The sequence below is a fragment of the Schistocerca gregaria genome, chromosome 3 (assembly GCF_023897955.1).
Source record: "Schistocerca gregaria isolate iqSchGreg1 chromosome 3, iqSchGreg1.2, whole genome shotgun sequence".
NCBI classification, from domain to species: Eukaryota; Metazoa; Arthropoda; class Insecta; order Orthoptera; family Acrididae; genus Schistocerca; species Schistocerca gregaria.
This window is the reverse complement of record NC_064922.1, coordinates 834077264-834096351: the sequence shown is the minus strand read 5'-3', so window position 1 is coordinate 834096351 and position 19088 is coordinate 834077264. Positions and strand designations below refer to the sequence as shown.

At 39.7% G+C, this 19088-nt stretch overlaps 1 protein-coding gene across 1 annotated transcript in view; it reads right to left on the bottom strand.

Annotated features, from left to right (window-relative positions):
• Window positions 1-420: 420 nt before the first annotated feature.
• The window catches only part of LOC126355986 (delta-sarcoglycan), a 390788-nt gene continuing 372120 nt past the window's right edge, over window positions 421-19088 (bottom strand). Inside the window, exon 8 of the mRNA XM_050006604.1 lies at window positions 421-730. Within this exon, the coding sequence (XP_049862561.1) occupies window positions 542-730 (189 nt within the window). The 3' untranslated portion in view covers window positions 421-541. The remainder of the gene's footprint in view (window positions 731-19088) is intronic.

Below are 19088 nucleotides of genomic sequence, written 5' to 3'. Positions count from 1 at the left end.
TGGACACATGCTCAGAGATGAATCAGACACTGTATGGAAAGCTACAGTAGCCGATTTCTACCTCTGATTATTTGTCTTGCATATGAGGACGAAATGTCACTGAATACTTTCATTCATCGAACACAGCCCCTGAGCCGAGAACTTTTAACTGAAGTACGCTCCAGTTGTTGAAGCAGACATTTTATTGGTGAAGTGAACGGATTGGTCCAAAACGTGAGATGTCACTAACGTTACCAGAGCCACGTAAACATGTGGGGGTGATAATAAGGTACGACCAGAATGACCAATAATAGTGAAGCTTAACGAAAATTATATTATTAACACTGTATTATCAGTGTGTTAACTGTCGTAGTTCCATATAAGGCTATTTATTTGCTGAACAGCTAAATGCATTTTTTACTGATGTCCGCGCAAGTAGAGCTACACTTGGACCAGAATGTGAATTACGGGTGGTAGTTGATGTTGTGAGCTTGCAGAGCCGCCGTCGGAGGAGGTGTCAGATAGACCCGAAGCAGGCAGGACTGCAGAAGCTGCCGGGCCTTCACCGGCAGACAGTGGAGGTCTCCTCGATGGCGCAGGCGCCGGTGGCGGGCGCCATGAAGAGCTTGCCCGTGGCGCAGACGCACAGCTGGTACACCGGCTGCGGGGGCGGTGGCGCTCGAGATCCGTGGCCGTGCACGTGCGCTGTCTTCAGGCCCGGCATGTACACGTTGGGGGAGTCCAGCCGCACCTGCGCAACAGGGAAGCAACCGTCAGTCAGTCTGGAACGGAAACCAAGCACACCAATACGATCAAAGTAGAGTGCTGGAAATCTGTTAAGGAGCGGTAGCGCGAAACAAGATGATTTAGGAGACTGGTAGTGGACAATAAAGGCAGTGATCAGGCAGCAGTGCTGTGAGCGGTATTCAAAAAATGTGCTGAGCGTCAAATGATGGCCGGCCCGGATGGCCAAGCGGTTGTGGGTGCTACAGTCGTGAACCGCGCGACCGCTACGTTCGCAGTTTCGAATACTGCCTCGGGCATGTTTATGTGTGATGTCCTTAGGTAAGTTAGGGGACTGATGACCTCAGATGTTACGTTCCATCGTGCTCAGAGCCATCTGAACCATTTTTGAACATGTTCCCCCATTTTATCTATTCAACTGTTGGCCAGGTCTTTTGAAACCAAGCTGATATCTACATTTGCCTGTGATGATTTTACCAATTTCCTCTGGTGTTTCTCTTTTTTTTCCGCGAAATCATTTTGAGGTGTTGCCTCGGTGTTAAAGTTGCTATGCTGAAGTTTTGTACACCACTTTTGAATGTTATCAATGCAAGCTATCCTGGAAGACTTAAGTAATTTGAGAATAACTGGTGAACTTAGAATCCCCGCCACCATAGCGAACTTACTTTCTAGATTTTGTCTAATAGTTCAAATGGCTCTGAGCACTATGGGACTTAACTTCTGAGGTCACCAGTCCCATAGAAATTAGAACTACGTAAACCTAACTAACCTAAGGACATTACACACATCTGTGCCAGAGGCAGGATTCGAAATTGCGGCCGTAGCGGTCACGCGGTTCCAGACTGTAGCGCCTAGAACCGCTCGGCCACTCAGTATGGCAGGTTTTGTCTACTTCATATAATATTCATTAGCTTTACTCCCTTTCCTTGTAATTTTGCTTTTTTATTTGATGTAGATGGGAGGGTATTACGTATATTTTGTGTCTATATCCATGGGTATTACACGTTACCGCCATTGACCAATGCTGATGTGTGTGGGATGTTCACGCAGTGCCGCTTCAGGTACCATAACAATAATCTTGCCATGTTTTTGATGCTTGTTGACTGACTTGAGGGAAGTGATCTTGGAAGTTAATAAATGTTAAATCTCCCCTCCACGTGCGTGACGCTATTTCCGCACTCTTGCTGTAAGATCATTCGAAATGAGGGTTTTCTTGAACACAGAATTTTGATGCAATCCATTCCCTGCCTATGGTGTGAAGTCATTGTTTCCAAACTACGTTGCGCTTTTTAATATAATTTAACGGGCTACGTTCATTAATGAACTCACACGACATTGCAAGGCAGTGCAAGCAAGTTGGAAAAGAAAAACAGATCCTAAACCGAAACGCAGAGATGCAGCCTTATAATGAGTCAGTCGTTGCTACAGCCAAGGAGTGTTTGGATTTGTGAGAAGTGCTGATGTCGCATCTGCGAAACTTTGTTAACGGTACTGCAATATGTATAGGAATGAACACTGGAACAATAAAAAGTCGAAATAAAGTAGCAAACATTGCGTATTGGTCCGATTTATTTCAAACTCAGTACACAGTATAGCAATTATTTAGCTCTTACATTCCAGACTTACTGTACCTTAGTGTTGGAGACGACAGTTCATCATGAGATGGAGAAAAGAAGAGGGTAAATTATACTGACAGAGAAAAATCATAATAGCAGAAAGGAGTTGTGCGACATACACGAAAGTTGGTAGGCGTGCAAGTTTCCCTCCAGTCATGTAAGAGTGTAGCTAGCAGCGGCGCTATAAGAATTCAAATCAGTGTTGCTTTAAATACGTGCTGTAAAGATCTTGAGCGATGTTTCCTATCAGATTGGATTTCGCGATTTCTTGTTAGTCAAGAACACCTTTAAGGCGACAAAGGCGCCATTATCAACACCTCACTGAGTTTGAACGAGGTTGTGAAAAGGGCTACTGGATGCTGTATATACCTTGTACAATGCTGCAGAAAGACTTGGCAGAAATGTGGCCACTGTACATGGCTGGTGGCAACGGTGGTCTAGAGAATGTACGGTTAGAAGAAGACCGTGTTCCGGAAGGCCACATGGCACTACCATTAGGGAAGACCATCGAGCTCAGAGTGTGGCTCTGGCGCATCGAACTGCATCTGCAGAAGCGATCTGCGCAGCGGTTGACACCATAATGATACAGTGAACTGTTAAAAATCGGTTATTTCAAGTAGAGCTCCGAGACAGGCACCCTGTAGCGTGCATTCCATTGACACCAAACAACCACCATTTGCCATTTCAGTGGTGTCAGGCTAGAGTTCACTGGAGCGAAGACTGAAGGTATGTAGTGATTTCTCATGAAAGAGGGTACTGGCTGGGTGCCAGTGACGGCCGTGTGTTGGTTACACGTGTCCAGTTGAGGGCCTGCAACCAACCTGCCTGCTTGCTAGACACATTGCACCCACACTTGGAGTTGTGTTCGATTCTGTATTAGAGCAGAAACAATCTCGTGGTTATCCTACGAAACCAGACTGCAAAACTGTACGACAATCTAGTTTATCGACCTGTTGTGCTGCCATTCGTGAACAGCGTTCCAGGGTGTGTTTTCCAATAGGATAACGCTCGCCCACATACCGCTATTGTAACCCAAAGTGCTCTAGAAAGTGCCGACATGTGGCCTTGGCTTGCTACATCACTAAATCTGTCTGAAATCGAGCACGTATGGGATATTATCGGACGACTACTCCAGCGTCATTTACGACCAATATTAACCGTCTCTGTATTGACCGACCAGGTGCAACAGGCAAGGGAACTCCATCCCGATAAATGACATCCGACGCCTGTACAGCATGAAGTATATGGCTGCATCGGTCATTAGTGCACAAGCATGTGATATTTGCAATGACTCATCTTGCGCTTATATTAACTTGTGATTTTGCTATTTTAATAACTAACATACGTTACCGAGACAAATGTATTCCGTGATTCCATTACTCTACATTAATTACACAGCTCTACAAAAAATTTTGTTGTTGTTGCCCTGGACATTTGAACGCATACTGAGTATTTCTGGTATGCTGAATCTGTGTCCGAAAACGGATTTCCTCAATTAGCTCTAGCTTCTTAGATACAGGTTACCTATGACGTGTAGCGTTTAATCGTTAAATTGTCAGTAAATGGGTTGTGAATTCTGTGTACCTGTTCGTTTTATATTTTGTGACTCCGTATGTAAAAATATAGTATCTTATATGCTGCACGTTATAGAGGAGAATGTGAGATTATGGGACGTGGTAGTAATTTGAGACACCATCCTGTGTCTCTCAATTTCAAGGAGAGCATGTTGGTCACACTGTTGGATCGAATGGTAGAGTCCCACACCTTTGTTTGTCCTCAGAGCGGCAGTCGAGCGAGGAAAGAGCGTACGAGAAAATGCGCTTTGTGTAATAGCTGCAAAAAGTTGTTGTTAGTGAAGAATTTATCGTTCATTGTATCACGAGAAAGGTATGTCTGGATTAGTTATTAATTATTATTAGTTAAATGTAAGTTATAGATCATATTGTAAGCTATATTGTCTTGTTAGTTTCACTTTATCATATTTATAATAATATATTTTTGCAAATATAATTTTTTGTTTTTTTATTCTTTTCGTAGATAAATATAATTTCTTTGCGTAGAGGTTGTTTTAACTCTCCTGATGTGTTTTGCTATATCTATGGACAACACACTATGCAAGAACAACGGAAGAGCATTACTGTCTTTGTGAAACAGAGCTATCCAGCGTAATTTGGGATTAAATTGGGAGACCAAGATAAACATTGGGCGCCTCATAAAGATTGCAAAAGCTGTGAAGAGTCTTTACGACTAAACGAGAAAAATTCTCTACAACCAGGAACTAAAATCACAGCTTACCGGACAAAAGAAGCAGATCTAATATGTTTGTGTGAATTCCTAAGAGACCAAACTGCTGAGGTCGTAGGTACCTAAACTTACACACAACTTAAGCTACGTTATTCTAAGAACAATACACAGCCCCATGCACGAGGAAGGACTCGAACCACCGCCGGGAGGGGATGCGCAGGGCGTGACATGAAGCCTCAAACCGCACGGCCACTCCACGTGGCTGACGAAGATCTACTTCCATACTTCAGTCAAGGTGATGGACCTGTTTACTGCAGTGACATCCCTGGTTCACTGCTAAAAGTGGGACTACCAAAATATCAAGCTCAAGACTGGAGGCTTTATTTCGATTGCTCAACCAGAAGCCTAAAATGTTTGTTGCTGCATAATAGTAACTGCTCTGCATCCATTCCAATTGCCCTCTCGATGAAACGTCATGAGGAATTCGAAAATATCCAGATTATTCTCCAGAAACTTCATTATAGCCAATACTAATGCCCTATCTGTGTTGATTTAAAAATGATTAACTTGGACATCCAAGTGCAAACATAAAATTCCTTTCTTTATTATATGTGGGACATCATATCAAAGCATGATCACTGGGAAAAAGTTTCATGCCCATCAAGAGATATCTTTACTGTAGGACTAGTTAATATCCTAAAAGAATCATTAATTGATGGGGACAAAATCATCTTTCAACCTCTTCATGTCAAACTAGATCTAATGAAGCAATTTGTGAAAGCAATGGACAAAAATAGATACTGTTTCCAATATATATATACATGCAAATCATTCGCTGGACTCAGTAACGAAAAATGAAAAACTGGTATGTTTGTGGTCCTCAAATTCGGAAGCTTATACATGATTTGGAATTCATTAAAGTTATGAATTGCATTGAAGCATCTGCCTGGAGCAGTTTCGTCTCTGTTTCAAGAATTTCTTGGGCAACCACAAAGCACATAATTATGAGAATCTGGTGCAAAACATGCTCAGAAACTTCAAAAGCTTAAATGCCAACATGAGGATTGAGATTCACTACCTCCACATCCGTTTTTGTAAATTGCCAGACAATCTTGGTGACTACTGCGAGGAACAAGAAAAATGATTCCATCAAGATTTTCAGGTGATAGGAGAACGATTTCAAGGTAGGCCGTACAGGTACATGATGTCAGACTACTGCTGGAATCTTCAGCGGGACTGTCCTGACGATCAGCATAAGACAAAACAACACAGGAGAGGTTTTTCCACATGCTAATTGTAATGTTTTTAAAGGGATGTCTGTTTTTTCCTTTCTTCGTCTATAAATGCTGAATTACAATGATACAGCGTTTTGTGACCCTTTTCACATGTTGTTCTTATTTTAATTTGGCTGCGTACACAATAGGTATCAATTAATATTTTGAATTTCTGTTAGTTTATCTACGTATTGTGCGATACCACAATAAATGGAGCCAATCTTGCAAAACGAATGACATATTCGAATTCAGGGCCATAACGTTAACCTAAACCCACTGTCTGTTAAATAGCAAAAAAATCACTGTTGACCAGTGTTATTCAAGATGTTGTGATTTTTTTCCGTCGGTGTATTTCGATGTCTGTGTTTCAGTGAGGCTGTATTTGCGCAAGGTGTGATCCGAGGAGTTATTTGAGATATGAAATGAAATCTGGGGAGTTCCGGCCGCCAAGTGCAAGTCTTATTTCAGACGACGCCACATTGGGTGAACTGGGTGAACTGGGTGTTGTGTTGCCCTCATCATTTCATCCTCGTCGCCGGCACGCAACCCGGCCGGGAGTCCTACCCGGGTCCTCAGCATGGGAGCCAAGCATGTCACCACTCAGCTAAGTAGACGGACACTTGAGGAATGCTTTGAATGGTTGTAAATATCAGGTCATGCAGAGGAAGTGCAGCATATATATATGAATACATGGTAAGTGCACCGAGTTAATACGCGAAACAAAGCAAATGGTTCAAATGGCTCTGAGCACTATGGTACTTAATATCTGAGGTCACCAGACCCCTATAGCTTATAACTACTTAAGGGGGGTAGGACGTCAAACAGACAGACTTAGCGCAGGAGAGGCACCACAGGACATATTTATTTCCACCGTCTATACTTTTACAAGTAAATTCATAAAACTTTGCCGGAATGACCAAGAAGGATTCAGGATTCACACTCGTAGCAGTGGAAGTTTAAAAACATAACAAAATAAATATTTTACGCGTGAAATTTCATCATTTAACTTACTATTGGCTGCATTTGGTGCTACACGTACGCTTTTCTTCATAAGTAAGAGAGACTGTTCGATGAATTTTGCACAGCATACAAACCATACTTACAGGTGTCTGAAACTATAGAATCTATCTAATTTTTGAAAAGCTGTATGAGCTGTTAAGTTTTAAACTTTATGTTTAGAAAAAAATCAAATTTTCTAGTTAATTATCTCAATTTTTGCCATAGTTTTTAATAGATTTGGAAAATTCTAGAGTTTCATACACCTGTAAGTATGGTTTTTATGCTGTGCAAAATTCATCAAAGAATCTCTCTTACTTGTGAAGAAGAATGTACCCATAGCAACAAATGTAGCCAATAGTAAGCGAAAAATAATGAAAATTCACATGTAGAAAAAATTATTTTGTTATGTTTTTTAACTTCCACTGCCGTGAGTGTGAATCCTGAATCCTTCCTGGTCATTCGGACAAAGTTTTATGAATTTATTTGTAAAAGTATAGGCACTCGAAATTAAATTGTTCTGTGGTGCCTCTCCTGCTCCAAGTCGGCCCGTTTGACGTCCTACTCCCCTTAAGCCTAACTAACCTAAGGACATCACACACATCGATGCCTGAGGCGGGATTGGAACCGGCGACCGTAGCAGTCCCGCGGTTCCGGACTGAAGAACCTAGAACCGCTCGGCCACCGCGGCCTGCCAACAAAGCAAATGCTGAAATCTGCAATCTGTGTAAATGTACAGGAGGCACAGTTAAGATTCAAACGTCATTTACGCTTTGAAAACTTGTTTTGTCTATCCAGTAGTTGATAGAAAAGCGGATCTGCTGCGTTATCATTGCATACATTTTATACTGTATACAGCCAATTCTGTTGCCGTTCCTGTAACGTCAGGCAGCTGTCCCTTTTACATATTTTACTGCTTAACCAGCGCTTTCTCCAATGCGCTTAGTTCCCCTGGCCAACATGATCATCACACGCATTCCGCACAGAGATCACCTTAGGGTGTGACGAGACTGATGAAGTTCTACAGTTCTGGTAACATCTTTTGAACAATTACAACAATATGCAGGAGAACTGTTCAAAAACAACAAATTTAACAACTGTATGGTCGTTTCTATCCACAGTAGCAAGATTATCTTGTACCAAGAGCTGACGTACAAAAGCCACCTGTTACAGTGGACATACATACAGTGTACAAAATCTTCAATAGAGCTTCATTAACGTGAATCTACTGCTTCAGATCATACGTACTACATTTTAAACAAGTGTATGCAGAGGACAAGAAATTAATTTACTTTCGGCGGAGCATTTGTCATTTAAGACAAGGCAAAACTGTCTGCTGTGTACGAACGTGAAGAAAAACTGCTTCATTTCGTGGTCATTGCTCAGCTGAATACTTCCTGCGTCTGGCAGTCCCAACCTGACACTCGAATGGCCAATCCCGTTCCATGTGTTTTATAATCCACATGAGAGTTAGGACGGAAAGAAAATGGGCGATCCAAGCACTCTCCTTAAGTGTGTATTGCTGCGTGCAATTTCCGCATCACACCGGAAAATATGTCTCCATGGACCTGCCGCTGCTGTAAAGGAGATGTACTCTTTCAGATCACGTGCTGGAACAAAAGAGCCTATGAAAGAAGGTTACGTTCTACGAATCAGAGATCTAAACACAAGGGAATTTATTGCTATGAAAGTTGGGAGAAGTGAGGTGGTAGAGAGGGAGGGAGAGAGAGAAAGAGAGGGAGGGAGAGAGAGAGAGAGAGAGAGAGAGAGAGAGAGAGAGAGAGAGAATGAGAGTAAGTCAACAATGCTATCTGGAAAACTGGTTGTTTTTACAGCAGGGAGACTCACTGCGGGCCATCAACGAATGCGTGAACTTCTCTAACAAACAGAGAGGGAACATTTTCCTGCCAGTGTTCTCGTGCAAGGAACGTATTGGTTACCGAGGTTTCCGGTGGCTGAGACTGTTGGCTTTTCGATTCCTACATTAATTTTCAGCCACCTTCAGTCATTAAGCACAGAGGCCCTCATGAAGATTTCCTTACCTAACTTCTCCAGCACACATCTCTTTGCGACAAAAATAAAATCATAGTCTCGACAGATAACTGGATCACTGGAGTACCACGCGGAAAATAGCGAGGTAGTAATAATTCGTGAAAAGTAGATACCTGTAGTCCTATCCAAGAAAAATGACTGGTGTAAGAACAAGAATGGGTAATATCTTGAGGAAACTCGACTTAGTGCAGTTTATGACAAGCACTATACGTTTGAGACAGTGAATAATATTTTCAGAGACCTGGGTTCGCTTTGTTGCTCCTCTTTAACGTTTCGGGAAAGCAACTTTGCAAAATCACTGTCCAAGGACACTCACAATCAATAAAGACTAATAAAAAAGGAAGATGTAATGTTTTTGTATAACGAAAGCTCTCTATGAACTTTCTCAAAACATCTTCTTACTTCAAACAGGATACAAATGGCAGCTACTTATTAGGGAGTAACAAAGATATATCTTAAAGCAGAAGACACGTGAAATGTTAATTTAAGCGTGTGAAAAGAACAGAAGAATACAGATGAAGGACACAAAATTTACAGGGTATCGACATCAAAAAGTGGGAAAAAAATGATTCAACAAAACGATCTGTAATCATAAGGTGGTATAAGATTGAGGAAAAATCAGAAAAAGAATGCAGGCGGAAAAAGAGAGAAACAGATAAAGGCAGTACCATCTTAACTTGGTAAGAGGGAAAGAAATACAATGTATGAATGAATAAAAACTTGGAAGAAAGAAAAATATCTAGCAACGGAAGGAATAGCTCACAACTTATTATCTCAACGAGATTAAACTGATTCGAGTCACTAACAGTAATAATAATAACATAATAATAATAAGTGACCGATAATATGATGCTCTACTGTCCTACACCTTCCCGTATCTTCTTATAGCTGTCTCTGGGTTGCTAGTAAGCCTTCTGTTTCGTGTCCAAATTGTTCTGTTCATTTGAACCTAATTTGACAGGCACGCCAATTTAATTATGAGTGCTTCAGCGGTTGTAATAAACTTTTTAATCGACGCAGACCACCAGCGCATGTTTGCATTACAAATCAGATGCTAATCTAATCCGTAACGCAAACAAAATTGGTGTACTTGATAAACGAGCAACGTAATTAACCGCGAGTTTTCAGACCATAAAATCGGAAGGAGAAATTTCTTGTTTCATACCCGATGATACGGCGAACGCTGAACTTGGCCCAGTGCAGATGTTTCGGTCCGTGAAATATGATTGGGAAATACATGAGATAAATGCCTAAAAGAAATCTGGCCGAACGAAGTGTTATGCTGTGAACGGATAATTATATAAGTCTAACATAGCTACATACACCACAATTAGAAAGTCCGAGCCACTACCCGACTGTCATCAAAGTCGAACTGAGGAAAATTTTGTGACATGCACTCTGTTATGAAGTACCAGCTCAGCCTCAACCATAAAGCTACAAACATCTTTTAAACAGCGCAGAGCTTATTCACTTCCCCTGTTTGAAGGAAAACTTCGAGATGAAAAACACAATTTTCTTTACTTTTACCCCTTTGTTGTTCTGTCCTATATAATGCTAATTGTTACCTTGTCCTGCCTTCATACGAAACACTGCTGCAGTATACCAGACAAAAGCGCCAAAAACTATGACAGGCTGTATGGAGTACGTTCCATATGACACTGCCAGCTGATAACGCCTGGCTTTATGTGAGGCAGATTTATAAAGTTAAAACAACACTTCAGGTCTCGTATATTGCTGAAATATGAATGGTATGATGTGTGACAAAATGACGGGATGAAAAAAGGTATACTACAAGCATTGGAGATTTTCGTTCTGTCGACGTGGAGAAGATATTCAGAGGCGTCTGCTCACGAAACGAGAACCGTAACTCAAGATTCGGGCTGATAGCGGTATTCGATTCCCAACTGGCAATGGTACCGTATGGAGGGTTATCCCCGTAGCTATGACAGAGGTCACCCTGGTGTGGGAAACGGAAGATGGCAATAGCCTGAGTTCCCTGTCCATGAGGACGAAGCTACCACCAGCAGTAACATCTTATTTAATTCAGTTATTATTAGTTTCTCCGTCTTTTGTTTGGTGCACTTAATTAAAAAGAATTTCTCTTCATTTGCAAAGCATTTTCTGTGTTCATTCCGGAAATATTTAATATACATGTTTGTACACTTCTATTGTTTTAGATTAAAAACAGTATTTTGTTTATTTACAGCGTTCCTGCCCGTTGTTCATATGTACCGCAAACCATTACTTCCTCCCTCTTTGTTAGCGGAGGCTGGTATCGAAAGAAATTTTGTTACACCTATGCACTTGGCAGTTTTTGCCTTTTTGCCCTATCTCTTACACTGCACTGGCGTTATTTTCACTTCACCTCAGTTCTGGAAATAGAACTGCTGTTACTCGTGTTCTCAATAAGTCCATTATAAAACAATTTTCATGAGGTTTTTTGTTGGTTTTCTGAGTGTGGTAGTTTTCTTGTAAGGTGAGGAGGTGTTGTTTGTTGTTATTTATCCTTATGACTCCTATTCCTGTGTCAGGTGGTAATTTTATATTGGATTTGGTTTAACTCTTGTGCAAACGTTGAATGATTCGTCCTATACTACCATGGCCTTACATGTCCTTTGCATCTGTTGTCCAATGTTTTCCTGGTTTGACCTATATGCCTTCCATCATATTTATTGCACTTCAGTTGGTATATTCATGATTTCTGATATGGATCAGTTACTCCTGTTGTTTTAGGAAAGTATTTTTGAAATGAATTGTTGGTTTGGTGAGCTGTTTTTATGTCTTGTTTCTTGACGCTATAAGATATTCCGCGTAATATATTTTCATTTGTGTTTCTTCCTAAATTCATGTTGTTACTGCTCCTGTGTTTTGTGTGTTTGTCTGTATAGGATTCTATTCTTGTGTTGATAACAGCGGGGTGTTAGCTCTTTTCTATCAGACTCAATGAAAAGTGTTTTAACAAGTAGTCAGAAGTAGAAAACATTTTTAAAAACCATTTTTTAAGGTTAGTAGAGGAAATAGGATGCAGCTATTCATTAAAAAATGCAGGGTAGTATATGGAAGAGGCAATAGCTATGCAATTTGATAAAACTAAATTTCAAACCACCTCTCCTACCGAAATAAGGAAAATAATAAATTCACTCAAAAGAAAAGCTCACATGGATTTCGTGGCATTTCCAACAGAGTACTATAAGTTTTAATCACGACTGCGTGGTCAGCGACCGTTTACAAATAAAATTAAAGCAATTACCACCCTCGGTCGCAAAAAATTAAGCCTGTTGACCTGATTTCGACACTTCTATGAGTGCCTTCATCAGAAAGAAAATATTCAAACGGGCCTATAACATAAGTACAAAAATTATGGGAATTTTTTTATACAATTGTAGGTACTGACTAACAGTACAAAAAGAAACAGTACTTACATGTCAAAAATAAATCTCAAGAGATAAAGCTTTAGTCACATTTTTTTTAAAAGTACAATAGGTGGAAATCAAGCCACTACAGGCTGCTCACATATGTCGAGCTATAGGTACCATCAGACTGAGGCACCCGCGTTAACAACTGCGAGCCGTTGAACATTGCACAAAGAGTGTCATCTAGTAGCCGCAAATACAAACTGCCTACTTAATGTTCAAAATATAGACACACGAATTGATAAACATTATTTAATACATGAAGTAAAAGGCAATATTTTGTTTGACAGCAGCAAACAAGATAACATTTCGTCTACATAAAAGATTAGAAGTACAGTTTAAAGAATGAAAACACATTTATAGAAAATAAAAAGAGGGCTGAATGACAGCCTGTAGGAAAACGATGAAACATGAAATGCAGCCAATATAAGCCATTTAATAAACGAAAAGTTATGAGTAGATTTAGATCGAAAAAACATTTTGGTAACTACATGAGGGAACCCGAAATCAAATATCAAGTGATGGCTTTACACCACTGAGAAGTTTTTATTACATAATTGTAACTACTCAGTAAGAATGACACTATCATTTCGAGAAAGATGTTTAAAGGGTCTGTTGCTATCTGTGCCTTGACGTGTGTGAGCAGCCCACAGTGGCTTGCCTTCCAGGCATTCATTTTAAAGAAATTTTGTGACTAAAGCTTCATCACTAGATATTTGTTTTATACATAACATGCCAGTTTGAATACCTTATTTCCGATAAAGGCACTCATAGAAGTGGGAAAAAGAGCTCAGAAAAGTAATTTTTTTGACCAAGGCCATTAATTGCATTAATTTTAATTTGTAAACAGTCGCTGACCAGTATCCACGTTTAAAACTTTACTAACAAGATGTCAACTTGGTTTTCAGAAACACTTTTCAACAGGAAATGCTATATCTGCTTTCACTGATCAAATATTAAATGCAGTGAATAACGAGACATAATGGGGGTACTTCGTGATCTGTCACAGGCTTTTGATTGTGTGAATTATGAAATTCTTCTAAATAAGCTTAAGTATTGTGATATGAGTGAGACAGTACACAAATGGTTTAGTTCATATTTGATCAGAGGAATGCAGAAAGTTGAAATTAACAGTACAGATAGTCTGCAAAAGTCAGAAAAATCCTCTAACTGGGGAGGTATCAAGAGTGACGTTCCACAGGGTTGAGTCTTGGTTCCCTTATTGTTTTTAATATATATTAATGACTTGCCGGTCTATATTCATCAACATGCAAAGCTGGTTCTTTTTTATGATGATACAAGTACAGTAATGACACCCAACAAACAAGAATCAGCTGAGGTAATTGTAAATACTGTGTTTCAGAAAATTATTAAGTGGTTCTCTGCAAATGGACTCTCACTAAATTTTGAGAAAACATGGTTTATACAATTCTGTACAGTAAATGGCATAACACCACTGATAAATAGAGACTATGAACAGAAGTTTACTGCTAAGGCAGAATACTCAAAATTTCTGATGAGAAATTGAATTGGAAGAAACACATCGATGATCTGCTGAAATGGTCAGGTTCAGCTAGTTCTGCTGTCAGGGTTATTGCAAATTTTGCTGATAAACATATCTGTAAATTAGCCTACTATGCTTATTATCATTTACTACTTTCATACGATATCATATTTTGGGGCAATTCGTCACTAATAGCAAAAGTATTCATTATACAAAATCGTGTAATGAGAATAATAGCTGGACACCACCCAAAATCACCTTGCAGACATTTATTTAAGGAACTCAGGATATTCACAGTACCTACACAATACATATATTCACTTATGAAATTTGTTATTAATAACCGATCCCAATTAAAAAATAACAGCAAAGTACATAACTACAACAACAGAAGAAAGGATGGTCTTCACTATTCTGAGTTAAATCTAACTTTCTCACAGAAAGGGATGAATTATGCTGCCACAAATATATTTGGTCATTTGCCAAACAACATTAAAAGTCTAACAGATAGACAACCAACATTTAAAAGCAAATTTAAGAGAATTTGTGAATGATAACTCCTACTCAACAGAAATTTTTTTAGATATGTAGTAGCAACTGTAAAAAAAATTATTGTTATTAATTAATCATTTTGTGAAAAAAACTTATGTTAAAGTGAAACGTTACCAACAATATGATATGTTTTCATAATCTATGGGACAACTATTAATGTATGCATGTATTACTGTTTCTTGATTTTGTTATTGTGCTTTCTTACTAAGATTTTATTGTATCCATTGTTTGTGGCTAGTTTTATTATGGTATTCATTTATTTTTGATAGTAAAATGAAATGTCGTATGGCGAGGGCCTCGTGGCGGGTAGACCTGATCTTCTTGTGCTTTTGAGGTGACGCCGCTGTGGTGGCTTGCGCGTCGGTGAGGTTGAAATGAATACCATGAAGACGACACAAACAGCCAGTCCTGAGCTGAGAAAATCTCCTACTCACCTGGGACGCGAACCCGGGCCCCCCAGCATGACAAGACGGCGCGCTGTCCACTCAGCTACGGTGGCGGGTATTTTTGACACTGGTTTGTGTCTAATAACTTGTGTTTAGTGTGTAGTGCATGTATGTAAGTGCAGCCTGCTTTTGAGAGTGATGGCTCGTGTATTATTGCGTCTGTTGTTGTCGGTTTTCGGTACATGTCAAATGTTCGTTGTCCTGAATCTTTACGGCAACGTCCAAGAAACTTAACTGCATGTCTTGTTCTTTCTGTGTTGTAAAATGCAACTAATAGTGAAAAGAACATATTTCTGTATATGACTGTCAATTTTACTGTTTGGTTCATCAATCAGGCACAAGATGTCATATGTATATCTAATCCAGTATAGGATGTCGTACTTATCTGGCACTATTTTGCTGACGATGGCCTATTCTGCATGTTTGCTATAGTTCCAGACACTAAACGTCCCACTGTATTTAATTAAATGGGTAAAAGATGATAAAGGCAAGATGGCATGCTGTTTCTTCATCCTGAAGTTACATGAAGTACCTTGGTCTAAACGCGAAAATCGTAATCATTTACGAAGAAATGAAGCCTCCTAATTGTAACGTATTACTTGGAAAACTGGGAAATATCATGAGGAGCTGATCTAGATATGACCTGGAAGGAAAAGGATGTACACTGTCTGTCAAAAGTAAAGCACCGAGACGATTTGGCCGGATGTCAATATAACTTCTTAAGTGCACCGCTATCTCGGCGGATATGTAAGCGTTTAGCACTCTAGTTCTCTGCAGCTGGTAGAATGGCCACCAGAGTCAATTAGAGTTGTTTTTGTTTAGTGTTGTTACCATGCTTGATTGAGTATGTAAGGGCCACGAACGCTGCCAGAGCTGAGTGGTCTCTTTGGACACAGAGATGTCGCATACTTGAGTGGGAAAGTGTAATCGACAAGTGACAATGTTTGAAGGGCTCCTTATTGTGGGTCTCCATTAGTCTGACTGGTCGAATCGTGCAATATCCAAATTTTTCTCGCATTCGGATGTGTTAGTGATCCGATGCTGGAAGGCATAGGAACGTTAGGATAAGAATAACCGAGAAAGATGGCTCAGTGCTTAGCACACTGGACTCGCATTCCGGGGGACGACGGTTCAAATCCGCGTCGAGCCACCCAGATTTAGGTTTCCCGTGATTTTCCTGAATCGTTTCAGTCAGATTCCGGGATGGTTAGTTTGAAAGAGAACCGCTGATTTCCTTTCCCATTCTTGACACAATACGAGTTTGTGCTCCGTTACTAATGTCCTCTATGACGACGGAATATTAAATCCAATCATTCTTACTGGTCAGGAATACTCGCCTTCGAGGTTCCGGTCAACAGCGTTCGATCACCACCATTGAGGATCATCACACTGTTCACCAACAACATTGTAAGCCTTTTACAACTTCGACTTCCATCCGAGAACAAGTAACTGGCTCCTTACAATGTTCTGTTCTACCCCAACCATTGGTCACAGACTAGCGGCAGTGAGACCAGGGAATTGCCATCCTTTGTGTTGGCTGGCGTTAACGTTTGCGTTTGGAGTTATGCCGTAAGTAGGAAGCATGGACTGCTCTGGCTGTTGCAGCGAGCTGCTGACATGTCTCATTCCATTCTTTTTTCGAGGCAGAGTAGCATTACTCCCGGCGTCATGGTGTGTGGAGCGATCGGTTATGACTTCAGGTCACGGCTGATAGTGATTAACGGAACTCTTGGCGGATATCCTGCTTCCTCATGTGTTACCTCCCATGAGACAGTGTCGTGGTGCAATTTTTCAGCAGGACAGTTCTCGACCAGTCAGGGGAGTGTATCTACAAGTGAACTGTATGTGTAATTTAGAGGTACTCCCGTGGGCATTTAGATCCACGGCTGCGTCCCCGATATAACATGCCTGAGGGCCATCTTGGATGTAAGTTCCGTCTCACTGGTGGTATCCACAATATGAAGTACCACTTGAACAGTTGTGGGCCATCTTGTGGTCGGGGGGGACAAAAGCTTTATGGCACCTTTCCCAAGCGAAGAAACGCATGCCTTTCAGGCCACACCGGCGCAATAGTCTAGTGATAATGGGCTCACACTGAAAAGTTCCTTGTAAATTTGACCGAATTTCGTAATCATTGGGATAACATCATATATTCTCTCAGTCAGTGAAGTTTCATTAGCTTCCTCTGCACCTTGAGTGAGTTTCTCTTTCTTTTTTCAGGCAGTGAATTTCGGACTGAGCATGAAAACCTGATATATAGTTAAAGTATTTTGTTGACAGCCTTACTATATTAACAGTTGTGTCATCTCAGATTCTTAAATACATCAGTCAGTTTAATCCTAACAATCCCCAGACATTTTCTATAACGCGCATTACCAAGAAGGGTTACTTTACTGACACCCTAAACAAAAAATTTAAAAAAGTTAATATTTGTTGAATTTTATCAACAACATACTTTTTATACAGGTATTGATGGGTAAGTAGGGTCCACAACCTGAAAATATATTTTCGCAAACTCTTAGTAACATCAATGATGTTTCAGCAACGTGTACTGCCGACTTCATGACCAACAAAAAAAATTTAATAACACAAATTTTCATCATTGTTGTTGACTTTCACTCCGTACACACGTTTTAAAGAGATGTTGATTTATAAGAAAGATCCTAAACCTGGAAATACTGAATACGACTGGGGAAAGTGATATCTACTACAGTGACTACTTCGGTTAAGTATAAGTGACAATTTGAAACGTATATGGGATCAGGTAGAACAGTCCATTTAAAACAACAGTTCATTAAAAACAAAACTTTAAAATATAAAGTAATTGACTAGATTAGAATATTTTCAGATGGTAGGCGTAATATAACTACGAGGGATGATACGAGTAGTATGGTATGCTACACATGGGCCTTATCGTGTTAATTGTTTTATGCGAATTGTGATAATAAATTATTGGATTCAGATGCTATATACCCCATAAGGACCATGCAAGGAACCTAAAATGAATATTTATATAATTTCAGCAGTATTCCCCACAGCCTCACCTACGATGCCAAATACTCTATAGTCTATATAATTCTAATTTCACTCTATAGTCTGTCTTCGAAAAGGCGGAAGTTTTCTCTTGTAGGAAGTGACGTTATGAACGAAGCTGCATCCCTGACGTAAGCAAAGGTTGTTTGCTAGGGCAAGAACTACCTTCATTGAGGTGAGGAGTACCTAACGTCTTACTGTTAGAAGAAAACAGAACCTAAAGTGCAATGAAAGTAATGGTCTCTATTGTTTGTTTATATATTCTTGAGATTGGTATGTTGGGTTTTTGTGGACGTAAAGGCGAACACATGCATTTTATAGTATATTACATAATGATTTTTATTCAGTTTAATTACTCTCTATGTGACAAAAATGGCATATTCGTTTAATCAGGAGGATAGCTGGTTTCTTGGTTTTCAGGAGTATGTGTCCATAGCTGTATAATATGTAACATTTTTGAGAGTATAAACATATGTTACAGCAAGTTTCTTAGGACCTTACCAACTACAGTTTCGTGAAATTAAGACATTTCCTCTTGATGGTAATTCATCAAACGGGTAAGAATAATCATATAATTCAGTAACCGATGGCGAAAGTAAATTTTAATGTAATGTTATGACCTTTATGTAGTACATGTCTTGAGTAAATGGAGAACTTTTTTATGATTTGCTGTATTGATTCTTGGTTTTAATTATATATGAACACTTTTACGATTCAAGGAATAAGTAAAACTAATACTGTATTTATTGTATTACGACATAAGTCCATAAAGACAATTTATACACCAGAATGAAAAGACCTCGACCTAATTGAAACAGATGTATTTCATTGTGAAATAATATTCATGGTCAGGAAGACTGAAGCGGATTTTCAGCACGTAGTTTAATAAAAAGCAATGTAACATCCGTAGTAACTACGCTCTGTTTTGTGCCGTCCGTCCTAAAAAATATGTTAGGAGGGGCTGCCCATTGGAATCATTTATTACCGTAAGAAGTTCGGAAGGCGAGGTACAATTATAAATTCATATCTCAAACTAATTGTGGTGCTTAACTGATTGTGTTGTCATCAAGGCGGAGTTATCACGGGAAACTAGACTCACAAACAATGAATATTTCAAAGGCAAGTTTACGGGCCTATCTTATTTGATGAAGCATAAGAAACTCGACCAAAGCTGTTGTCAATTCTCCTATGGACTGAATGCGCCACATATCTACTGGTACCAACATTTATTGATT